This window comes from Ctenopharyngodon idella, chromosome 4 (assembly GCF_019924925.1).
Source record: "Ctenopharyngodon idella isolate HZGC_01 chromosome 4, HZGC01, whole genome shotgun sequence".
Taxonomy (NCBI): Eukaryota; Metazoa; Chordata; class Actinopteri; order Cypriniformes; family Xenocyprididae; genus Ctenopharyngodon; species Ctenopharyngodon idella.
This window is the reverse complement of record NC_067223.1, coordinates 25,679,574-25,705,358: the sequence shown is the minus strand read 5'-3', so window position 1 is coordinate 25,705,358 and position 25,785 is coordinate 25,679,574. Positions and strand designations below refer to the sequence as shown.

Sequence of the window (25,785 nt, the reverse complement as noted above, 5' to 3'; positions counted from 1 at the left end):
GGATGTCATTCAGGAGTTACATCAGTCAGCTGACTAAGCTCTCCGTGCCACCAAAGAGAAGGCCAAATCCATCAGCCGATCTATGGCAGCCCTGGTGGCCATGGAGAGACATCTCTGGCTAAACTTTACAGAGATCAAGGATAAAAATAAAACGTTTCTCCTGGATGCTCCGCTCAATCCTTCCGGCCTCTTCGGTGACGCCAGCACATCTGCCACCGAGAGGTTCCTGGAATCAAAGAAACAGGCTGCGGCGCTGCAGCAGCTGAAGCCGAGTTCCTCACACAGACAACAACAGAAGCAGAGCGTTGCTACACGTACTCCCCCTCCGAGGAGCTGGGAGGCAGGGAAACGCTCACAGGCAAAGTCCTCGAAGGGCAAGATGGATTTGAGGGCCGTCATTGCTGCTAAGAGGGCTTCGTCGAAGAAATCCTGACGCCAGAGGTGTCAGGATCCTGAGGGTGGTCCCCTCCAAAGCCAGACGGCGTTCACCTCAGTATACGGTGCCCGTCTGCCTTCGGTGCTGCTAAGAGCCGAAGCGACACCGAAGGCAGATGGGCACCGTATACTGAGGTGAATGTCGTCTGGCTTCGGAGGGGACCACCCTCAGGATCCTGACACCTCTGGCGTCAGGATTTCTTCAACAAAGCCCTCTTAGCAGTCACTCGAGGGTGGCTTGCGCTCTCTGATGCAGCCAAGCCAGTCGTTCCCTGCCGGTGCACCGCTTCAGGGCTGGCTGCCCAAAATACACCAGAGGCCAGCCTCGAGACTGGTTCCCTTAGTAGATTTTCTGACAGAATGGAAATGTCTGTCAAACATATCTCAGTGGGTCCTGCACACGATAGAAAAAGGGTATGCCATTCAATTCAGATCACGGACACCCCGATTCAGTGGGGTTCTACCCACAGTGGTGGGCCCCGAGCAGGCTCTGGTGTTGGCACAGGAAGTAGAGACTCTGCTGTGAAAGGAGGCTATAGAAAGGGTCCCTCCTCCCAGCAGGGAGTCAGGATTTTACAGCCGGCACTTCTTTGTTCCAAAAAAAGATGGGGGGTTGCGTCCGATTTTAGATCTACGTCAGCTAAATCGAACTGTAGCAAAGTTCAAGTTCAAGATGCTCACAATCAAACACATCGTGTCACAAATCAGGTCCGAGGAATGGTTTGTCACGATAGATCTAAAAGATCATAAGACATAATTCCATGTATCAATCCTCCCACAACACAGGAAGTTCCTGAGGTTTGCTTTGTTGAAGCATACCAATATCGGGTTCTTCCTTTCGGCCTAGCACTGTCACCCTGCACCTTCACCAAATGTGTAGACGCAGCTCTGACGCCCTTGCGTATGCAGGGCATCTGCATCCTAAACTACATTGACGATTGGTTGATTCTGGCTCAATCAGAGCAGATGGCGGTTCAACATCGAGATGTTGTTCTCGCCCACATGAAGAGGTTGGGGTTGAGGCTAAACGCGAAGAAAAGTGTGCTTTCTCCTGCTCAGAGAACCACTTATCTAGGCGTGGTATGGGATTCGATTGTCATGCGTGCTCGTCTGTCGCCTGCTCGCATAGCATCGATTCTCTCAGCCGTTACAGACATAAAACTAGGCCAGTCACTCACTGTCAAACAGTTTCAGAGGCTGTTAGGTCTCATGGCAACAGCGTTCAACATGATACCTTTTGGCCTGCTGAACATGAGACCGTTGCAGTGGTGGCTCAAAACCAAGGGGTTCTCGCCGAGGGGGAATCCTTTTCGTGGGATCAGGGTCACGCGGCGACGCCTTCATGCCCTAGTCATGTGGAAACAACCTTGGTTTCTGTCCCAGGGACCTGTGTTGGGAGCTCTCGGTCGTCGCATCACGCTAATGACAGATGCATCCCTCACGGGCTGGGGGGCGATCATGAATGGTCGCTCTGCTCGGGGTCTATGGCAGGACCATCATCTCTCCTGGCATATAAATTGCCTGGAGATGTTGGCGGTGTTTCAGGCCCTGAAACACTTCCTTCCAGACCTCAGGGGGCATCATATGCTTGTTCGCTCAAACAACACATCAGTGGTCTCGTACATAAATCATCAGGGGGGGTCTGAGGTCACTCCTGTTATACAGACTGGCTCATCAGATCCTCCTGTGGACCCAGAGGAAACTGCTCTCAATCAAGGCAGTTTACATCCCAGGGTACCTCAATTTGGGAGCAGACATCCTGTCGAGGCAGGGGCCGAGGCCCGGGGAATGGAGGCTTCACCCCGACGTGGTGAAGCTCTTATGGGAGAACTTCGGCAGAGCCAAAGTGGATCTGTTTGCGTCTCGAGAGACGACTCACTGCCCATTATGGTTCTCCATGACAAACCCAGCACCTCTGGGGCTGGACGCTATGGTACAGCCGTGGCCGAGGCTACGTCTGTACGCATTTCCCCCGATTGCGCTGCTCCCGGGAGTTCTGGAGAGAGTTCGCCAGGACGGAGTCCGTCTGTTGTTAGTAGCCCCGTTCTGGCCGGCCCGAATTTGGTTCTCGGACCTGATATCCTTGCCAGATGGCTCTCCGATAGAGATTCCGATCAGGAAGGACCTTCTCTTTCAGGTGAACGGGTCGATCCTTCACCCCCGCCCGGAGTTGTGGAAACTATGGGCTTGGCCTCTGAGGGGGCCCAGCTCATGAGTTCAGGTCTCTCAACTGAGGTTGTTGAGACCATCCTCCACTCCAGAGCTCCCTCCACGAGGAAACTCTATGCCTTGAAGTGGAAATGATTCACTTCTTGGTGTGAAAATCACCAGTGGGACCCAGTTAACTGCCCCGTTGGCGTGGTGCTGGAGTTCCTGCAGGAAAGATTTTCCACAGGGATATCCCCCTCCACAATAAAGGTGTACGTGGCGGCCATAGCTGCTTACCACACTCCTTTGAGTGGTGTATCTTTGGGGAGACACCCACTTATTACTCGTTTCCTTCATGGCACTTTGAGACTTAGACCTGCAGTTCGCACGAGGGTACCAGCTTGGGATTTGGCCATTGTATTACAAGGCCTTTCTCTGGCCCCCTCAGAGCCTATCGAAGAAGTCCCTGAGAAGTTTCTCACACTAAAAACCATATTTCTGCTTGCTATCTCGTCTCTTAAGAGGATTGGAGACATTCAAACCCTCTCGGTATCTCCCTCGTGTTTGGAATTTGTGCCAGGCATGGTTAAAGCCTTCTTGCACCCTAGACCGGGTTATATTCCTAGAGTCCTCACTAATACTGTGAGGCCTATCGTTCTGCAGGTCTTCTGTCCTCCTCCTTTCCGGACATCAGACCAGGAGAAGCTGAATCTGCTGTGCCCTGTCAGGGCATTAGATGCTCATGTCCACAGAGCTGCCCTGTGTAGGAAATCTGATCAATTATTTGTCTGTTTTTGGATCACCTAGAAAAGGTCATCCTGCATCTAAGCAGAGAATGAGCAAGTGGGTGGTTGAGGCCATCTCACTTGCTTATGAGTCAGCTGGTCAGCCTTCACCTTTGGCTGTTCGAGCTCATACGGCTGCTTCAGAGCACTCTCATCAGGAGTTTCTCTTCAGGAAGTCTGTGATGCAGCGGGCTGGTCCTCGCCGCACACCTTCGTGAGGTTCTACGAAATGGACCTCGGCTCCACTCCAGGGGCGCAGGTGCTATCGTCTTAGTGTGCACATTGATTTCACATGGACAGTCACTTGCTCATATGGCGATGTTGGCATTGTCGTTCCCAAAGCGTTTGACACAGCACGAGTTCCCTTGAAAGTGAACGTCTCGGTTAAGTATGTAACCTTAGTTCCCTGAATAGGGAACGAGACGCTGCGTCGCCCTACCATACTCCCAGCATGCCCGTAAGCGCCTTGCTTCAGGTTTCAGAAGCTGAATGAATGTGTTTTTGGGTAGGCTTTATAGTTTCCTGGTCGGTGACGTCACCCGCCTATGACGTTCCGTCACTCTATTGGACTGATTTCATACGTCCTTCACGACGCAATCACGCAGAGGCGTTCCCAAAGCATTTGATGCAGCATCTCGTTCCCTATTCAGGGAACTAAGGTTACATACATAACCGAGACGTTCACGGGCATTCATAACGGTGCGTGTCCATTGGCGCAGAGCTGTTATGAATGCCAGTGTGGCCGTGAGCATTTTACTTTAGTAAAATTTTAATTACTTTTTGAATTGGCCCTCGCCGGTGTTATTGTGGTATGTTGAAATTGAATACAAGTTATGATATACAGTTGCAAGAAAAAGTATGTGAACCACTTGCAGAATCTGTGAAAATATTTATAATTTTAACAAAATAAGGGATATAATACAAAATGCATGTTATTTTTTATTTAGTACTGTCCTGAGTAAGATATTTCACATAAAAGATGTTTACATATAATCCATAAGACAAAAAAAAAGCTGAATTTATTAAAATAACCCCATTCATAAGTATGTGAACCATTGATTCTTAATACTGTGTGTGGTTACCTGGATGATCTACAACTGTTTTTTGTTTTGTGATGGTTGTTCAGGAGTCCCTTGTTTGTTCTGAGCAGTTAAACTGAGCTCTGTTCTTCAGAAAAAATCTCCAGGTCCTGCACATTCTTCAGTTTTCCAGCATTTTTTGCATATTTGAACCCTTTACAGCAGTGACTGAATGATTTTGAGATCCGTCTTTTCACACTGAGGACAACTGAGGGACTCAAACACAACTTTTAAAAAAGGTTCAAACATTCACTGATGCTCCAGAAAAAAACATGATGCATTAATAGATGGGGGGTGAAAACATTTGGAATTTGAAGATCAAGGTAAATTGTATTTAATTTGTCTTCTGGGAAACATGCAAGTATCTTCTGTTGCTTCTGAAGAGCAGTACTAAAAAAAAAAAAAAAAAAATGATATTCAAGCGAATTAAGAAAAATTTGGACCTCTTCATCCTGTTCAAAAGTTTTCACCCTCTGACTCTTAATGCATCGTGTTTCCTTCTGGAGTATCAGTGAATATTTAAACCTTTTTTAATAGTTGTGTTTGAGTCCCTCAGTTGTCCTCAGTGTGAAAAGATGGATCTCAAAATCATTCAGTCACTGTTGTAAAGGGTTCAAATATGCAAAACATAGTGGAAAAATGAAGAATTTTTGGGACCTGGAGATTTTTTCTGAAGAACAGAGCTCAGTTTAACTGCTCAGAATAAACAAGAGACTCATGAACAACCATCACAAAACAAAAAAATAAAACAGTCGTAGATCATCCAGGTAACCACACACAGTGTTAAGAATCAGTGATTCACAAACTTTTAAACTGGGTCATTATAATATATTCAGCTATTTTTTTGTCTTATGGGTTATATAACATCTTTTATGAAAATATTTTACTCAGGACAGTATTAAATAAAAAATAACATGCATTTTGTATGATCTCTCTTATTTTGTTAAAATTTTGCAGATTTTCGCAGATTCTGCAAGTGGTTCACATACTTTTTCTTGCAACTGTACTGATACAAGTTCTGATCTATTGAATATGTTATGTGGTACATTTTCTTTGAATCCATTATATATTGTTAAATGTTATTTTTCTAATATTTCTAAATAGTGTTTAATTTACTATTTGTGCCTTACGTTCAACAAAAGTGTTATGTGCATTTATTGAATTATTTTCATTTGGCATACCTGCGTCATGACGTTATCGCACGCTTCAGTAGGTGGCGCGCCCGTGATGCGCTTCATTTAGAGTAAATACGCCATCGCTGCAGCGCTCTTCTTTAATTTTTTTTTTATTCATCTTTATTATACTTCTTTTCAGGTAACTGCAAAACAAGATGTACAAAACACAGTTTTATGTAAATATAAACACTATGTAATGCGATACTGATGATTTAAGTGTTTTGAAAGCTGTTCGTTTTACTATACTAATACAGGGCTCTCAAGTGTCACGCATTGACCGTGACAGTCACTCATTTCGGTCTTTTGTCACGCACTCCCGCCACACATTGTATTTCTCACGCAGAAAAACTATTTATCATATATTTAATATGCCGCAGCACCCAAAATGTATCTGGCCGTGCCACTCTCTCTATGGAATCGGACAGGAATCAAGCGCGTCTCCCCGGGAGTTCGTAGTCGAGCCTGCCAATCAAAAAAAAAAAAAAAAGAAAGAAAGAAAGAAAGAGGCTACACAATAGCCAATCAGAAAATAGCACTATTGTATCTGGGTAAGATTTAACGCAACAACCAATGAAAAAAAAAAGCATATCCTGGAATTGTTCACCATCATCCTCGTTCACCCACAGAGGAAACCACTAGAGCTCCGAGCATCACTTTGAGCACAGAGTAAGTCATGATCTCCTGTTTTAATGTTACAACAAATTCACAACTTGTTTGACACAAACAATGACAACTTGACTGCTGTTAGAGAATGTTTCCCAGATAATCAGCATCAGTTTTTCATGAGTGTCTGTAACTTAGCCAACAGTTTTACAGCCTGTTCACTGACAACACCTGCTCAGAACAAGTAGTCTAGGCCTAGTTATATTTTCGTTATCACACGATGACTGACATTTTGTCACATTAAACATCTCTCTCTCCAAATAGGTTTAATAATTTTATTAGTACTAAATAAATTAAAGTGTATTGCATCGTCTTTGTTATAGGTCACTTTTAAAATCATGTCATATTTTATATCCTGGCCATGGAGGCATTAATCATTGCATCTCAATCATGACCCTGAAAATGGCTGGGCTTGAGCCGAACTGTTTCAAATGGGAGCCGCCAACACAAATGATAAAGGAGTCCAAAAAAGCAACAAACACTTACAATAAACAACACCAGTAAAAATCTCTCTCTCTTTCTTTCTTTCTTTCTTTCTCACACACACACACAAAAATGAATAAATGGAAATTGAATAAATACTTTGTATTTGGTTAAATTGTGTTCATTGTTGTGTTTGGGTGGGGGGTTGGAGATGTCACTCTTGCCTGTCTTCAAAACTGTAGTGTGTCATCATGAGTTTAGCATGTTGAGCACATGGTTATCATGGGTGCCTCGCGATTAGCGCAATAGCCGCTACACGTGATAAACGGTCAGTATGTCGATGTTATTTGAGTGTATAAAAATTCATGATGTTGTTTCAGATTTATGAGTTATCTTAAACTTGAACATTTAGGTAATTTAACCCCATTGTGCCCGAGTTATGCATTACGTTTATCTTAATTAATCTTTTATGTGTCTTTATGAAATACATCAGATACAAGGGATTGAACAGCGTTTAAAAATGAGCATGTGGTTAATATCCCAGCTATATTGTTGTATCGTCAATTTAGATATTCCATTGTTGAGAGTAAATATTAATTAATATGTTATATATGTTTTGGTGTTTATGTGCAGTGGCGCCTGCAGCCATATGGCTGTACGCACTTTGCGTACCATGAGAGGGCGCTAATTAATGCCGTTTTTATTTTTTACATAATTTTTAAATTGATTATTAAAATCTTTCTGTGTACACTCATGATATATTAAGAAAGCAAGAGAGAATGAGAATAAACTTGTGCGTTTGTGCGTTGTAAAGTAAATGTGTTTATGTGCGTGCATGGGTCGGCGTGGGGGATATGGGTGAAAAGAAATCTGATTGGATAGTTTAGTTTTGTCGCTTTTTCCACACATAAAAAAATATTACTACAGATTTAACAAAACAAGCTCAACATGTTTAAACGCTCTCTAAAACAACTAAACTTGATTGAAACATTTGCAAAAGGCCTAAAAGTAGGGATGGAGAAATGAAACCTCTTAAATATTTTAAGCTTTTCTCCGAATGTTTCGGGAAACGTTTCAGAGCATTAAGAGTGTTGAAAACAGTGCCATCTTGTGACGGGTAAAATTTACAGCAGCCATAAACCCGAGCGCGCAGCTCCGTTGTTTTATCCATTAAGCACAAATCAAAGCCTGACGACGCTAAATGAGTTCTGTTTTCTGATAATATAATTCACATATTAAAGTGGGGCAATAAATTAAATGTAACAACAAAAAACAATAATTATAATAATACTAATATTACCTTCTGAGTTGTTTAAGGCAAGTAAAGTGGGGTGGATACTAGTTCTGTGCGTACCCTGAGATAAAGTCCTGCAGGCGCCCCTGTTTATGTGTAAATTCCAAATAAGGAGTACTACATTGTCACACGTTGATTAACAGGTAGGAAAATTTCCTCACTGTCACATCCCTAGTTCAAATGTGTAATTTGTAGGCCATTTAATGTCAAAGAAATGCGTTAAATTCACAAAAAAATTCCACAATGTGTAAATTAAGGTTTCTAAAATAGGATGGGATAAGTCCACTAAAAAAGTTATTGTAACATTGTTTTATGTTCTAAGTAGTGTTCACCAGACTAAAATTTAAATAATCCTATGAATTTAACAATCACAATATAAGCGCTACGGTAATGTTCAAACGTCCATGACAAGCAGGTAAAAACCATTAATAACTGAATCATTAATATTTTATTTCTATTTGAGCTTCAAACAATATAGTTAAAATATAGTTTATGAGTTCTGTCGCTTGCTGTCAATATGCGCCTTAGAGATTAACACATCTGTTGCATATTATTGGCTTCAGTACATGCTATAACTGAGAATGAAACACGACTGCCCCCTACTGGTAATCTACTTCACATGCCAGAGAACTTCACTACGGGCCGTGGCAGGTCTTGGGATCCCTTTCCCTGTGATGCGCATTCTTACTGGCCACATCTGTATGAAGAACTGTGAAATAAATAATTGTGTAAATGTGTAACCGAATATTGTCACTACAGACACAAACTGTTTCAAATTGTTGAAATAATTGTGATTTCAAACAACAGAAATACGGGTGTGAAAGCACAATTAAAGAACAGTTGTCCCAATTATGAAATTCCTCTCATCATTTACCCTCCCGTCTACCACATTGGTCTGACCTGCATTGTGCTGCTGAATAATAGAATTAATTTCAGAAGAGTATCTCAGCTCTGTAGGTCTAAAGTGACCAGAGTTTAAAATGTACCACAATATTTATTTATGATTTAACACCATTTCAGCAGCAATGGCTATATTCACGGCAATCAACAATGTTTATTTATTTTTTTTTAATTCAGCATAATCTATAACTCAAGTGAATCTAAGTCTGCTAAAGTGATCCGATTTATTTGGAGAAACAGACCACGCTCACTTTAAAATATTGATATGCCACTTTAGATGTATACATGAAAAAAAATGTATCGCATCGCCATTTTGTCCAGATGGATCCGGCATTTTGGGAGCCTGTAACTGCTATTTTTTGAAAACAGGTCCCAGAGTGGATAAATCTGAAAACGACATCCTTACAACAATAGCGGACTACATGATTGTGTTCGTGCCGCAGAAGCTACTAGCTTTATTAAAGTTTGTATACAGCGCACAAGGATTATTCTCTGCTTTTAGTGTAAGAATTACAATGCCACATACTGGTCTGGCATGTATACTACATCGTTTTGAGTCGGTTTCAGTGGTTTCGTTTGTCACAGATATTTCTTGAGACGAGGAAAAAAAAGTTTGGATAGGGAAAGCTCTGGCTTTGTGTGGATGTGGGCTTAAATATCTGAAAATTCTGATTGAAATGTTACCCTGATAGCAATAGTCTCCAGGGTGGATCCGCCCTCAAGTCGGCATCTTCACTGTAGTGCCAGACTCAATTCGTCCATGCGCTCAAGATTTGCCCCGCCTCCACACAGCGCACTGTCAACTAGCGGACTCTCTACAGACTCGATCGAACACGCTTTTTTTGAACCTTCGCTGGATTCTCACGCGTGGAGAAGCGGGCCAAGCCACAGTAAGTACTGTCAAAATATGCTTTATTTGTAAATTTGCCTATACCAGTAACTCTACCGTTAATAGATAATGTTGTAGTAGTTAATGGCTTATTTGTTTGCTGTTTTAACTATGAAATGCACCATTGTGGAAGTCAAGTTAGCTCGTTAAAGCACATTAGCATTATTGTAGATTTGAGTTAAATGTTAACAAAGCCTTTGGACGGGATTTCTTTCTTTCTGGGAGGATGGGAGATTACTTTAAACGCATTTTACTCCAGTCCTGAGCGCATATGTACGTAATTTTTATCCCCTTTCAAGTAATAATTGCAGGCGAAATTAAGCTAACACTATACCAACTTGTTTAAAGCTGCAATCCTATAACTTTTCTTGTGTTCAAAATGTATATAATTAGCGAATACATCATGAATACTCCTTGTCAGAGAGGGCATTCAGTGCATTGAGGGCATTCAATTTGAATTCCACCTGGTCTTGATGGATTGTTTGAGGGATGTTCTTCAAGCTGTTCTACAGTCCTGAATGTTTGAAATATTTTACCAGGTGTTTTTGCACTGGTCAACAGCACTTGGCCAACACGTCTGGGGCAAATGCACTGGACAGGATGACGTTCAGGATATGCGCATTGCAGTTCAGCCTGGTGTACCCACACAGAGCAGCAACTATGTTGGCTCCATGATCAGTCAAAAACACAACACAGCCAACAAGCAGTGACGTGTCTATTCCAAAAGCACAGAATTTCTGGAACAGCAAGTTTCTGATGTTCTCTCCTGTTTTGACATGCCGTTTTTGAATGGAACCGCAAACTATACTCTCGAAACAAGAACAAAATCATCGTTTGTGTAATGAATGGTGCTGGATATGAATGAAGTTTTATGGTAATCCTCAGTTCATACATATCCGTTGTAATGGCACACTCATGTGTCTCAAGGATGGGCTTTATCTCCATTGCCATAGATGATTGCAGGGCTTGTGCTTTTCCCTCAATATGTTGAAACACAGTAGTTGGATGTGGCAGAACATCTCTCACATCAATGTACCATATCAAGCGGCTACGTTAACAAAGTGCTGAACTATGTCAACAAAGCCTTTCCCAGCAACTAAGTCATATGGTCTAATGTCTTTACAGTAAAGTGCGACACCTTTTTTTGTAGTTTCTTGCTTAACATGAGCAGGAAGTGCTTTGTGGGGGAACGAAAGCTGCTTTGACCACAGAGAACTGTGCAGGTATATCGCCTCAGGGTAGACGTGCCAGATTTGTGTCCGTTGTAAACAAGTTTAACTCTTTCCCATTTTTTTCAGTGACAATTGAGAATTGTTTCCAGATGTCTGCCTTGCCTTGCTTTGCTTTTGTCAAGTAAACAGCTGCTTTAATTTTCTTCTAATCACATTAACCAGAGTGTGCCCAAAACAATGGTGTAGCGCGGACAGAGCTTTTGTCCAGTACTCATGCAGTTTCACACGCTTGTTCAAGATGCTTTTTGTATAATTAATATATATCAGTGCTGTTTGTCTCTGTTTATCTGTCTTTTAAGAGTTTGTCTCTTTTTACCTGTAATATCAGATATGTCATGTGTGGGTGTTTTGACAACAGACAGTGATTCTCCACATAGTTTCACTCGTATGTCACGAGTCCTTTTGAGAGAAAGATCTGTTATAACATGTTTAAGTTCTGGTGAAAACTCCTTCACAGTCTTTTATGAAAACGCAGAATTGAAAGAAGTTTCAGAATAACTTCTGCTGAAGACAGTTGAAGTTCAGTGGAGGAACAAGAAACATCTACATCATCATTATTCATGGTTAGTAAATACTACTTCATAAAATACTGACATATATAGATTTGAAAGTATCATGTATCTATTCACATTGATCGAAACTTAACATACAGTATTGACACAATGTTATCACTTTTTTGATTATTAACAAAACTCAAACTAATTATTTGCTGGGCAGATTTAAACAACAGCTTTTTGATTCATCTTATGTCACAACCTTTAGTTAAACTCATTTAGATTAGGGCCGTCACGATATGATTTTTAACTACACGATTGTTATGGCCAAAAGAATTCACAATATGTACAGCGATTATCTGGAAATCTTGAAAAAAATAAAAGATAAGGGAGGGAGGGGGTGAATATCAAGTATTTATTTGGATTTAATTTGGATAAATATCAAGTACAGTACCTACATGTTAATTTTTCTCAAGGAAAAAATCTGATCCTGTCAGCTGGTATTATTATTAAAGCTTAAAATTAGCAACTCAAATTAATATAATGAAGTTTTTATGATATGAGTAAAAATATAATAAATATGTAATAGTGCACATATTTAACAAAATGCTCCTCTCTATAGTTAAGTTTTCTAGCTAGCTATTTACTTAGTGCATATTATTAGTCTTGTGGTGAACAATTAATCCATGCAAGTTAATACACTCAAAAAAATTTGTCATGGTAATCTTTAATCAAAATCTGAAAAGTTACTTCCGGTCTGGAATGGCGTTCCTTCCCTGATGAGGTCCATTTGACAGCTTGGGTTGAAAACGCTTAAACCACACCCCTCCAACCGTTAGTCTGCTATGAGCCAGAGATGGGGAGGAGGAGCGCTAAAGTAGTTTGCAACTTCCGGTTCACGGGGACTTTAGCCAGTAGTAAAGAAGAGATGATTGGTTCATGTGCTGCTTGATCTGTCACATCACATTTAAGAACGGCAAAACGGTATTTATTGTTTGAAATAAAACTGACAGAATTTGAAAGCTGAGACTTTGTTTCATATCATAGTAACCTGCTCTGTCTTGTCTGTCAGTGTCAGTGTCCTCTTTGCTTCAAGATTTTTCACTGCATGAGAATAATGGATGTGTGGCATGAGAACAGTGTCAATAGCGTGAGTCTCACTGAATGCCTGAGAGTTGGCAGCCCTGGCTCTAGTGATGGGCGCTTACGAAGCACTGCTTTGTGAAACTTTGAAACTTTTGCGAGTCATTTGTTTTGAATCAGTGGTCAGCAGCACATATCAAACTGCCAAAGTCACGTGATTTCAGTAAACAAGGCTTTGTTATGTCACAACTGTTTTAAAATATTTTGAAATTTCAATAGTTCGCTGTTGGTGACCGATCTCAGTGAACCAGTGTTTAGTGTTTATATAAATATTTATATTTAGTTTATATAAGTGTTTATATTTAGTTTTATAAATTTGTAGACATTTTTAATGAGACATTTGTGTAATTTGGTGCTGCACAGCCCTGCCATTCAACAATCTGGGCTATGTTTCCTGTACAACAATGTAACTTGCTGCTTAACTACCAAAGTATGATGCATCATCAAAGAAATCAGCTAGCAATATACAGGTGCTGGTCATATAATTAGAATATCATCAAAAAGTTGATTTATTTCACTAATTCCATTCAAAAAGTGAAACTTGTATATTATATTCATTCATTACACACAGACTGATATATTTCAAATGTTTATTTCTTTTAATTTTGATGATTATAACTGACAACTAAGGAAAATCACAAATTCAGTATCTCAGAAAATTAGAATATTACTTAAGACCAATACAAAGAAAGGATTTTTAGAAATCTTGGCCAACTGAAAAGTGTGAACATGAAAAGTATGAGCATGTACAGCACTCAATACTTAGTTGGGGCTCCTTTTGCCTGAATTACTGCAGCAATGCGGCGTGGCATGGAGCCGATCAGACTGTGGCACTGCTCAGGTGTTATAAGAGCCCAGGTTGCTCTGATAGTGGCCTTCAGCTCTTCTGCATTGTTGGGTCTGGCATATTGCATCTTCCTCTTCACAATACCCCATAGATTTTCTATGGGGTTAAGGTCAGGCGAGTTTGCTGGCCAATTAAAAACAGGGATACCATGGTCCTTAAACCAGGTACTGGTAGCTTTGGCACTGCGTGCAGGTGCCAAGTCCTGTTGGAAAATGAAATCTGCATCTCCATAAAGTTGGTCAGCAGCAGGAAGCATGAAGTGCTCTAAAACTTCCTGGTATATGGCTGCGTTGACCTTGGACCTCAGAAAACACAGTGGACCAACACCAGCAGATGACATGGCTCCCCAAACCATCACTGACTGTGGAAACTTTACACTGGACCTCAAGCAACGTGGATTGTGTGCCTCTCCTCTCTTCCTCCAGACTCTGGGACCCTGATTTCCAAAGGAAATGCAAAATTTACTTTCATCAGAGAACATAACTTTGGACCACTCAGCTGCAGTCCAGTCCTTTTTGTCTTTAGCCCAGGCGAGACGCTTCTGACGTTGTCTGTTGTTCAAGAGTGGCTTGACACAAGGAATGCGACAGCTGAAACCCATGTCTTGCATACGTCTGTGCGTGGTGGTTCTTGAAGCACTGACTCCAGCTGCAGTCCACTCTTTGTGAATCTCCCCCACATTTTTGAATGGGTTTTGTTTCACAATCCTCTCCAGGGTGCGGTTATCCCTATTGCTTGTACACTTTTTTCTACCACATCTTTTCCTTCCCTTCGCCTCTCTATTAATGTGCTTGGACACAGAGCTCTGTGAACAGCCAGCCTCTTTTGCAATGACCTTTTGTGTCTTGCCCTCCTTGTGCAAGGTGTCAATGGTCGTCTTTTGGACAACTGTCAAGTCAGCAGTCTTCCCCATGATTGTGTAGCCTACAGAACTAGACTGAGAGACCATTTAAAGGCCTTTGCAGGTGTTTTGAGTTAATTAGCTGATTGGAGTGTGGCACCAGGTGTCTTCAATATTGAACCTTTTCACAATATTCTAATTTTCTGAGATACTGAATTTGGGATTTTCCTTAGTTGTCAGTTATAATCATCAAAATTAAAAGAAATAAACATTTGAAATATATCAGTCTGTGTGTAATGAATGAATATAATATACAAGTTTCACATTTTGAATGGAATTAGTGCAATAAATCAACTTTTTGATGATATTCTAATTATATGACCAGCACCTGTAGATCTAGAGCAGGGGTCTTCCAAGTTTTTCAGGGCAAGGACTCCTTAGTCAATAGAGACATGGAGCAGGGACCCCCGATACAAAATGAGTCCAACAGAGCTACATATTAAGCATATAGCCTTCAATATTAATTGAAACTAACTATATTATGATTAAGAATAAGTTATATTATGTTAAAGTGGTAAATCAGAATTATGCACATTATTGTCTGTTTATTATTGTTAAAATTGAGATTTATGTATCATGATAAACATGTTGCGATAAAAAAAAAATTGCAGTTATAAATTATTTTAATGGATTTACAGAGTCACACATTTTATTTTATTAATCAGATGAACAATTAAACATGTATCTGAAATTTAGCTTAAAGTTTACTAAAACTTAAAATTTTAATTTTACTGTGAGATGGACAATTAAGAATCAAATCATCTGAAATTAGTGAGGTGCTCCAGTAAAGTGCAGATGTAATGTGTAAGCCACAGCTCCATAACAACAGCACTGTACAGTGAGATATTTAATATAATTTGTATGTCATTACTTTTACAAATAATTGGAATAGAATTTAAAAAATATATTGACACAAATATTTTTCTAGTAATCTATTAGTCTGCATTTAGCTTACATTGCGCGTGTAAGCTAAAGGCATTGCGCTATTTTGACATGTCATATTTTTGTCCCATGCAAGTATCACTATGTCAATTGCAATTTCGAGAGTGAATCCTGCATTTATATGTAGATGTCTTTTTCAAAACCGATTTAAGTTCCAAAGAAAACAAGCTGATGTTTTATTAGTTGTTGGCAGACAAAGGAAAAGGGGGTGGGGAGTAGCAGCTAACTTGCTAGGGTGTTGCTAAATGGTTGCTAAGGTGTTGCTAGGGCATTCTGGGTGGTTGCTAGGGTTCTCATTGCTAGCATGTTTCAGATAGATACCATGCAAAAGGAGTATTTTAGGACCCCTTTAATAGATGAGTTTGGATGAGAGTCCTGATCTGATCACAGGTTCATTTCATAACCCAAATAACATTTGAGTTCTTAGGTCCACATGTTAAGAGTGAAACTACTTCAGATCTTTTTCTTTTTGTCCTGCAGCTGTGAATCTGCGAAGGGTGATGGCATCTGTTGAAGAACTTCTTGTGGAATCACTGAATGAACTGAAAAAAGCTGAAATGAAGAAGTTTCAGTGGCACTTAAAAAATGACCATAAGCATATATCAAATTCTGACGTGGAGAATGCAGATATCTTAGACACAGTGGATAAGATGGTAGCATGTTTTGGACCAGAAGAAGCTGTGAAGATAACGGTAGACATCCTGAGGAAGATGAACCAAAATAATCTGGCTGAGCAGCTGGAGAACAATCACAAGCAAGGTAATGTTTAATTCACAGTGACTGTAATGTGATTGACTGTTGACCAGTGTGATGGTTTGACTTAATCTTTGCTCTTTACTCTGCTGATGTGTTTTTGTGATTTATGTTTCCCAGTGAGTGATCCTCTCTCTCTCACACACAGGTCAGGCTGAAGGCAATATGAAGACATCTGCCACTGTTGGAGCTCATTCAAAAGAGATATGGGGTAAATAACGATCACTGCCTGTGCATGGGAACAAGAAAAAATATAACAACAAGCAACAATTACAAAGACAGAACAGTGACAGATCTTATACAAGTACATTTTCCAGAACAGAGTGTCTAGCCATGATTTTACAAATGGTTTACAAGGGTCTTACACCCTGAATTAAAACTTCTGCAAGTGTAGCCCCTCCAGTTCAAACCACCTGCTCTAAGTGGGACTCAAACCTGGGCCCATCTACATGGGAAGCAGGAGTTCTAACAAGGAGGCTAAAAGTGGTCTCTAGTGTCAGTCGCTAGAGCGCCTCTTCAGATCAAGGGAGTGAGGTTTACACGCACAGCTCTCACTAGCCTACGTCTGTTACACTAGCAACTTCCACATACGAAAAGCCATTGCAATAACCCTGACACAGTCTCATGTCTTGTGTGGTGTGCTAGAGCTTCAATGGTTTGGTCAGCATGGTCTTAAGTTGAGTTGAGAGTCCAATAGTGACAAACCAATAAATGATCTGGAAGGAATTAGAAAAAGAAAGTTGTTGTGAAATTTTAATATTGAAGCCAATTGCATTCAAGTCTGCATTAATCAAGGTAGTTCCATCACCATATGTTATCAACCTCAGCATAATAAATGTAAGATGTGCATGTAAACACTACTGTAGTAAGAGTGTGATTAATTTGAATGTTGTAGAAGCATGAACTTATGAAAAACACGACCACTTAGTCTTTGCTGTCTTTTTCCCTCTTTTTTAAAGGCTCAACTGCAGATGACACTCAAGCTACTCTTCATGATTACACAAAGACCAGCCTCAATCTGAAGAAAAAATTAAAACAGGACTACGAGCAGATGTTGGTTGGTAATTCACAGACGGGTCATCGGGAATACCTGAACGATATCTACACTGATTTATATGTGGTGGAGAATGAGACTGGAGGAAGAGTGAATGACCATGAGGTGATACAGATCGAATCAAATCACAACCGATTGACTGCCGAGGAGAAGCCAATTGAGTGTAATGACATGTTTAAAGTCCAGTGCAACACAGGTCGAAGAAACAGAAAAGTGCTGACAATGGGGATCGCAGGAGTGGGAAAAACTGTCTCTGTCAATAAATTCATCTTCGACTGGGCTGAGGGAAGAGAAAATCAGGATATAGAGTTCATATTTCCACTTCCATTCCGTAGATTGAATTTGATTAAAGAAGAGTACAGTCTCATGGGACTGCTTAACAAATACTTCTTTAGTAGTCCTGAAGAATTGCCCTCTCTTCCTGAAGGTGACGGTAAGGTCATGTTCATCTTTGATGGGCTGGATGAATGTCGCTTTCCTTTGAGCTTTAAAGAAGATGACAGATTTACAAATGTAAATGAAAAAACAACAGTGAGCAAGATAATAATAAACCTTATCAAGACACATCTGGTTCCCTCTGCTCTCATCTGGATCACATCCAGACCAGCAGCAGCCAGTCTGATACCCCGTGACTACATTGACCAAGTGACCGAAGTGCGTGGATTTAACGATGAGCAGAAAGAGCAATACTTCAAAAATAACAGCACTACTGAGGTTTCTGAAAAAATCATCAGTCATATAAAGAAATCTAGGAGTCTGTACATCATGTGCCATATCCCTGTCTTCTGCTGGATCTCTCTTACTGTTCTTCAGCCTCTACTGGCTCGAGAGAGCAATGACAAAACTCCCACAACTCTCACAGGGATGTACACAAGCTTCTTAATTTCTCAGCAGCAACAGATGGAAAAAAAATACTGTGATGACCCTGAACTTAAAGTCAATGCAAGGTCTTTTGATCAGATTATTCTGAAGCTTGGTAAACTGGCCTTTCAACAGCTGGAGAAAGGAAACCTGATTTTCTACAAAGAAGATCTTGAGAAATGTGGACTAGATGTCAGTGAAGGGTCTGTGTACTCTGGGTTATGTACTCGAATGTTTCAGGAAGAAAAGGCAAGAAACGTTTACAGCTTCATACATCTCAGTGTACAGGAATTCCTTGCTGCTCTTTATGTGTTTTTGATTGGCAAAGATGAGAAAGCTGACCTATTTCTTCTATCTTGGAGAGAAAAACTCACGTGGAAACTGTCCAAAAAGCCACTGTTTCAGCTTCATAAGGCTGCAGTCAAGAAGGCTTTACGAAGTGAGAACGGACACCTGGACCTTTTCCTCCGGTTCCTTCTGGGTCTCTCACTGGAGTCCAATCAGAGTGACCTGAAAGGACTACTGCCAGGACTGGAACTCAAAACAGAGAATGTTAAAAACACTGTTGACTATATCAAACAGACAATAGAGATGGAGAAATCAGTAGAGAGGACCATCAACCTCTTCTACTGTCTGAGTGAACTGAAAAATAACTTCGTAGAGGAAATTCAGAAGGATCTCAGCACAGGAAATCTTTCAGCACAGAATCTCTCCTCTGCTCATTGGTCTGGTCTGGTGTTTGTGCTCCTCATGTCAGAAGAGACTCAAGAAATGTTTGAACTGCAGAAATACAGAAGATCTGATGAAGCACTGATGAGACTGCTGCCAGTGATCAAAAACACCAAAAGAGCACTGTAAGAGTCTTCTTTACATTCATTTATATACACTTTTAGTCTTTTGAAATTGGGCCTTCATTTTACATTGTTGACTTATTGGCCTAGACCAGGGGTGGACAAACTCAGACCTGGAGGGCTGCTGTCCCTGCAGAGTTTAGCTGCAATCCTGATAAAACTCACCTGCGTGTAATCCTGAAGACCTTGATTAGCTGGTTCAGGTGTGTTTGATTAGGGTTGGAGCAACACTCTGCAGGGACAGCGGCCCTCCAGGACCAAGTTTGCCCACCCCTGGCCTAGACTGTTCAGAAAAATTAATAAATGTTATGTGTGTTATGATATAAACACAGGTTTAATGTTTTATGAAGAGAAAATTGTTTTAGCTTTGCTTACATCACTAGTCAAAGGATTTTCCTGATTACAAACGCTTCATAATACGCATTACTATTGCTGTTTGTTTTCTTCGCTACACAGGCTACAGTGCTGTAATCTCACTGCTCAGTCTTGTGAACATTTGTCTTCAGTTTTACAATCCTCAAACTCTGTCCTGAGAGAGCTGGACCTGAGTAACAATGACCTGCAGGATTCTGGAGTGAAGCTTATTTCTGATGGACTGAAGAGTTCAAACTGTCAGCTGGAGATATTGAGGTAAATGGTTTTAAAATAATTAACTTCCCAGATAACACAAGCACGTCAAGCTGATGTCGACCCGATGCACAAAGTTCCATCGCCAAGATGTAGCTTAGGGAGTGTTTGCTAATTGGGAAAATGTTGCAGAGACATCGGCATCTGATCGCGAATGTTCTCCGGCCGATGTGTGGACGATGCAAAGCTGTAAATCCTGACCGCTCTGCATGGGCTTTCTAGGACCTTTATTAATTTAGGCTGAACCTTTCAGGCTACACCCAGATAGCACACTGACATAGTATCAACCTAGAATCGATGTTTCTCACAGCGTCAAAGACCAACGTCAGACACGGCATTCAAAACTAACGGAAAATCGATGCAGATGGTTTGCTTACCTTATACTGAAACGATGTTGATATCAGTTCAGTGAAACAACGTTATAGAATAAACACGTATTCAACATGATATTGATCTGGTTTGATTACCTCATGTTGAAACAATGTTGATTTAAGTTGGGTTAACGTTTTATACAGTTAACACATTTACTGTTTTAAAAATCTCAACTTAATACTAATAGATAAATTAGCATGTTTATGTAATAATCACACATCACATTCAGTTAGCATTGTTTTAATATTTACAAAATACAGTTACAGGTAGCCTACATGTTAAGAGCATGCAACCTTCTATATACAAATCTTTAATATGACTAATATAAAAGGCATTTACATTCAAATAGACAGAGGTATACAAGTATATTACAGGCTAATATAAACAGTCTCAAGTTAAAAAATTAAAAGCAATATTTACTCAAGAACATGTTCTTTTGTACCAAACATGTTATTTTTATTGGAGCACAAAATGAGATGTAAGGCAGAACATTAAGAGATTGACAGCCTCAGTCACAATTCACTATCACTGTTTCTTTTCTAATGGTGACTGAGACTAAGTGACTCTCTCCTTTTGTGTTCCACAAAAATAAAGACATATGGGTGAGTAGATGGAATCTTAAAGAAATCTTACCCTTGAAAATGGATGACAGAAGAATATAGCAGATGAATTGGTTTTCCTTTGCAATTAAAATGTAAGTTCCTCACTCTTGTATTATCAGGAATGTAAACTCCTTAGGTGAAAAAAGTTGACAAAGATGTAACATACAATTTCAATAGCATAGACAAAACTATTTTTAATTACTTTTTTAAAAATACATATTATGGGCCAAAAAAAGAGGTTTAACCCACACTGAAAAGTCATGAAATGCCCATGAGAAAGATGCAATACTAGAGAAACTGCAAAATTAAAGTATGACCATTGGATTGGAAATACTGATTGGGTCAGCAGGGTCCAGCTAATCCCTCGTTAACAATTAAATATCAGTTGTTTATATATTGATTATACACAAAATTAATAGTAGTTAATAAGATAGATGTGGTTTGGCATTGGTAAAATGAGACTGGAAAAAAATGTATTCAGAATATCGACTATGCATGTGCTGTATAATACCTAGTATTATAGCAAAACTGAGCATCTATGACAGTGGAATCTGTAGATAATATTTCAGTAAAGTCACTGAGAAAATGTATTAGGATTTGCAAACTTATTTTTCTTTTCTCTCTCACAAAAGCCCTATTCGGACGGGATTAGTTTTACATGGGGAGGTGGGGTAAAGTAATTATTACCAGAGCTTCTCAGATTTTAGTTCCGTCCTAATGTGCCATCTAAGTAATCATTACGGACAATGTCAGTAAAGATTACAGCGACTTTTACCTTCTGTAAAAAGGTATAGAAAAATTACCTCAGGTAATACTCCCGTTCGAATAGGCCCGCTGTAAATATGTATGGTAAAATTCCTTCATTTCCTGTTTAAAAGTAGTTTTCCACGTGTTTTTCAAGCATGGAAGCACTTGAAGAAACATTAATTTGTGTTGTAGGTGGTGGGACAAGTCTGTGGCAAACCTCAAGTATTTTCCACATACCATTCAGAGCAAAAAGAAGATCGAAAGCACTTGTCAGAGGCACAAAGCTAATTTTAGCTTTAGCTAAGTGTCTATTAATATCATAATCCAATCAGAATTTAATAAATCGTTTGACTGGACCTAACTGTTATATATAGTTTATATATTTAGAATGTATGTGTTGGCGCACATGGTATCAGGAAGCAATGTATACATTACCCACATGACGACAGGAAGGTGATGGCAGTGCGTAAATCGAGTTACCCCTCCCACTTCTGCTAGTTTTACTGAGATGTCTTATCCCGTGCGAATAGGCCATTTATATTACAAACATCCTGAGGTAAAATTACATTACTCCACCTCCCATGTAAAACTAATCCCGTCCGAGTAGGGCTAAACACAACACAACATCACACGAATATGTGTAAAGAGTACAAAATCGATATACGAAGGTGTGACCTCTTGGTTGAATTAAAAAAAAAAAAAAAAATAGTAAAGTCAAGTAGATTGTATATTTTGAATATACTGCTTGTTAAATGTTGATTCATGTTTATAAAAAAGACTCTGCAGAGTGTGACGTCATATCATGCTGCTTACAGTGTCTGAAGAAATTTCGCATGCTCAAAGTCGTGTGTCCGCAGCTTAAATGTGAGCAAATGAATATCTTAATTTCTGATTTGTAGAATAGGACTTGTGCACCACCAGAAAAGAATTTGAAAAGGTTTAACTGTTGTGTTTGTAAGAGAGAAAAGTTTGCAACTTCTTAAAAATACTTTTTTTAATTTAAGTGTACTGATGTGTGACTATTCTTTACAACTACAAATCCCACTGTCACAGGTGCTCAGTTTTGCTATAGTAATCAGCCATCCATGCAAAAGCAGAGGTCAGTGTGGTGTACTGTTGGTACATCTGTCCAGGCCAACATCTGATGTCCTGATGCCTTCAGCTGGGGATCCCAGAGAACCTGCAATAAAAATACTACAGTTCAAAATCAGTACCACTGTCACTGTAACAACCACTGTAACAACCACATCTGGTAACACAAATTATCCTTCCAGGTTCAATTTAACTTTAGCTCAAAAGAAGATATTTGTAGCATAATATTGCCCAAAAGAAACAGTTTTGACTTGCATGAACATTCCTTTAATATGGAATTTTGTGAGAGGCCCTTGTCACATTTTCTTCTATATGTAATTTTTATACAGAATTAATAATTAATGTAAAATATAAAGAATTCATGCATTTACAAACCTCATTTGGTTAAATATGATGGCTTACACAGGAAAGCCTATCAGTGATGTGCTGTAATGAAAAAGAAAAGACACACAACACAGTAAAACTATTTTCATAGTGGGTCATTTTATAATAAATTAATTATCTTTTTAAAAGATCCTAATAACTTTGCTTAAAAATATTTACTTAATAAATCGCACCCGACTCAAACTGGAAGTATGCTTTACCTTTCCAGTTTCTGATGTTTCTAGTCAAATTAGTATATTTTCCAGGCTAATAATGTAACATTAAACCTATCAAAATAGATGAATACAGATTGAAGCATGTTGTGTTCAGTCTCTTGATCTGGGTAGTGGGGAAACTCACCATCTTCATGGCATCAAGGCCTTGTCCTGAAGAATCTCAGCACCAAACGCTGGGGATTACATCTGGTAACAAGAGCATAGCCATAACTGTAAGAACTCTAACGATATCTTTACCCTCTCATATTGTATTGGTGATTTAATTAAAACATTTTAGAGGCTAAGAGTATGAGCAGTGAGTGAGCTGACCAGATTTATGTGAAAAATAACTTAAATGCCTAAAGTTGTTCAGTCTACAACTGAACCACAGTCAGCATTTAATTATTAGGTAACACTTTACAATAAGGTTCGTTAGTTAACTACATTAGTTAACATGAACTAATAATGAACTGCACTAACACAGCATTTATTAATCTTTGTTAATGTTCATTTTAACATTTACTAATACATTATTAAGTGAAGTTCCTAAACGTAATTTAGGGAGGAGCGAGCCCATCTAATCTTCCAATCAACAGCCAGAGTATATAAGCAGCTGCTTACCTCTCTTCAGTCTCAGCTGTTCCAGCATCCGGTAGTGCCGTACTGAACAATGTCCAACACCACCGAAATTCCACCATCTCCCTTTAGACGACAAACTTTCTCCAAGACACAGATGCTCTTTCTGTGCTATCATACAGACCACACTCCGGATGACCACTCTCTCCCCCACCCTCAAGATCGCCCGTTTATCTGCGCCTCATCAATCTTCTTCACAGACTTCATCTCTTCATTCTACCGCCTCTCCCTAGTGAAAAATAAATATACTAAAATCTATTTGAAATACATTTATTTTATGCTAAGTGTACTAGAATTGCGTTTACATTTGCATGTACTTAATATAAATACCCTGCAATTGTACTTTTAGTATACTAAATTGGTATACTTAAAGTCTGCTAAACTGGAACAAGTATTTTTGTGTTGAGGTCCAACTAAAGATATACTTAAGTATATTTGCTTATGCTAAAGTGGAACTATTGCAAGTATACTTTAGTACAAGTATATATATCTTGCATTCAAATTATACAGTGATCATATTATCCTTACTAGTGATATTAAACACATTTTAGGTTTAATATTTAGATTATTTATGCATTGTACAATAAAGAAGAACTGCAAAAAAAGTTTAATTAAAATATTTATGTCAGTATGTCTGTAAATAGTCAACATTTGAAGCGGATCAAAACCCTTCAAAGCTGTCCTAAAACCTTCTTCTAAGGACAACTTTGAACTTTTTTTGATCCACTTCAAATGTTGACTACTGTATATTAATGGGTTTTTAGTTAGTGTGAAATGAATGTAGGCCTATTTTAAATAGGTAGGGTTTTTCACTAGTATAGACTCTGCATCCATTGCCTCTGACATGTTTTCTCACCGTCACGTACTTAACTCAGAAACTCTTAAGGAAATCCAGAGTTACCTAAACTCATAATTATGAGTTGCACTGATGTTCATGTGCATTTGTGCATGACTTGAAAACACTGTAACTGCTGAAGCTAAACCTTGACCCCCATTGGCCTGCCCCAACATCCTACTATTGGTTGAACCCCAATGATTGAAATGTTTTGAACACCCCATAAAGCCAATGCCATCACACTCACCAACAATCGGTTTTGCTGTACTTTTGCTAAACAACCGCTGGAGTGCACACTGTTGGGAATCTGTGTTGCAGATTTTGGCACATTTGTCAGAAGGAAACTTTAGAGTCACAAGACACAAGTCTCACCATGTATTTCAAATCCGAGAAAACATGAGTTATGAACTGAATCATCTAGTTTGTTTCTGCTAATTGGCTGTAAGGACAAAATTTTCAACTTTTGCCTACAGCTCAGACGTAAACATGAGAAATTTGCAAAAAAAAAAAAAAAAAATAATAATAATAAAATAAAATAAATAAATTTTTAAGTACTTCAGTAATTTATTTTAGTTGAATACTATGTTGACCTGTTATGATTAAATGTCCAATTCAGTGAACAGTATTTGAGTTCTACTTGTTTAGTATAAAAAAATAGTATTGGCCTAGATAAAAGTTTACAGGAAATGTGTTTTGAGTTGCAAAAAAAAAACACAATTATGTTTTATAATTATGATCTTTACCTTTTTTTAATAATTTGCTCAAACTTTGAACATCAGGTAGGCTATTGTTTAATTTAATTCAATAGCACTTTTCACAATTTTGCATGATTGCAAACAGATATACATACATACAGAAAGTAAATATTTGTAATTATGACAAATAAAGAAAACAACATATAGTCGGTTTGAAATGGTGAAAGAAATTCACGTACCTGATCAGAAGTTTTATTACGTTTATGTATTCCTAATGCACTTCAATGCACCTACTGTAATACACCCTTATTTGCACTTTGAAATATGGACTGCAGCCCTTTGGGCTGTCAAAATATTATGAATTATTAAATTAATTATTAAACTGATCCTGAGAAAAAAAAAACCTCAAAGTTAAAATGTCAAATAAATCCAGAAACGTTTACTGCATGAAAAGTATATCATTTTAATTTATAAGTCACATATAAATCTGCAGCTTAATGCAAGACCGCCAAATCATTTAATTGTGTTTTTGTCAGGAGCAGTTGTGGTGCATTGAGAGTTGAAGCGCGCAGAGACAATCAGCAGAGGAATGTTACGGATGATTATATTTCATCCGCACACACGGAAACACAAGCAGTTCTGCACGTTCACATTTTTCCACCAACGAACCGAACCGTCTGTGTTTTAGTGCGTGCACTAGAATAAAACGAATGTGCCGGTTTATGCAATTGC

General features: G+C 39.2%; 1 protein-coding gene across 2 annotated transcripts in view; it reads left to right on the top strand.

Moving 5' to 3' along the window:
- LOC127511066 (NACHT, LRR and PYD domains-containing protein 12-like) overlaps positions 1–25,785 on the top strand; it is an 83,752-nt gene that overhangs the window by 24,322 nt on the left and 33,645 nt on the right. Inside the window, exons 1-5 of one of the 2 annotated variants that reach the window (XM_051891459.1) lie at positions 10,338–11,586; positions 15,831–16,109; positions 16,252–16,314; positions 17,063–18,872; positions 19,326–19,499. In XM_051891459.1, the coding sequence (XP_051747419.1) occupies positions 15,851–16,109; positions 16,252–16,314; positions 17,063–18,872; positions 19,326–19,499 (2,306 nt within the window). In that variant the 5' untranslated portion in view covers positions 10,338–11,586; positions 15,831–15,850. Of the gene's footprint in view, positions 1–10,337; positions 11,587–15,830; positions 16,110–16,251; positions 16,315–17,062; positions 18,873–19,325; positions 19,500–25,785 lie in introns of those variants that run through there. The other variant, XM_051891460.1, reaches the window with a different exon arrangement.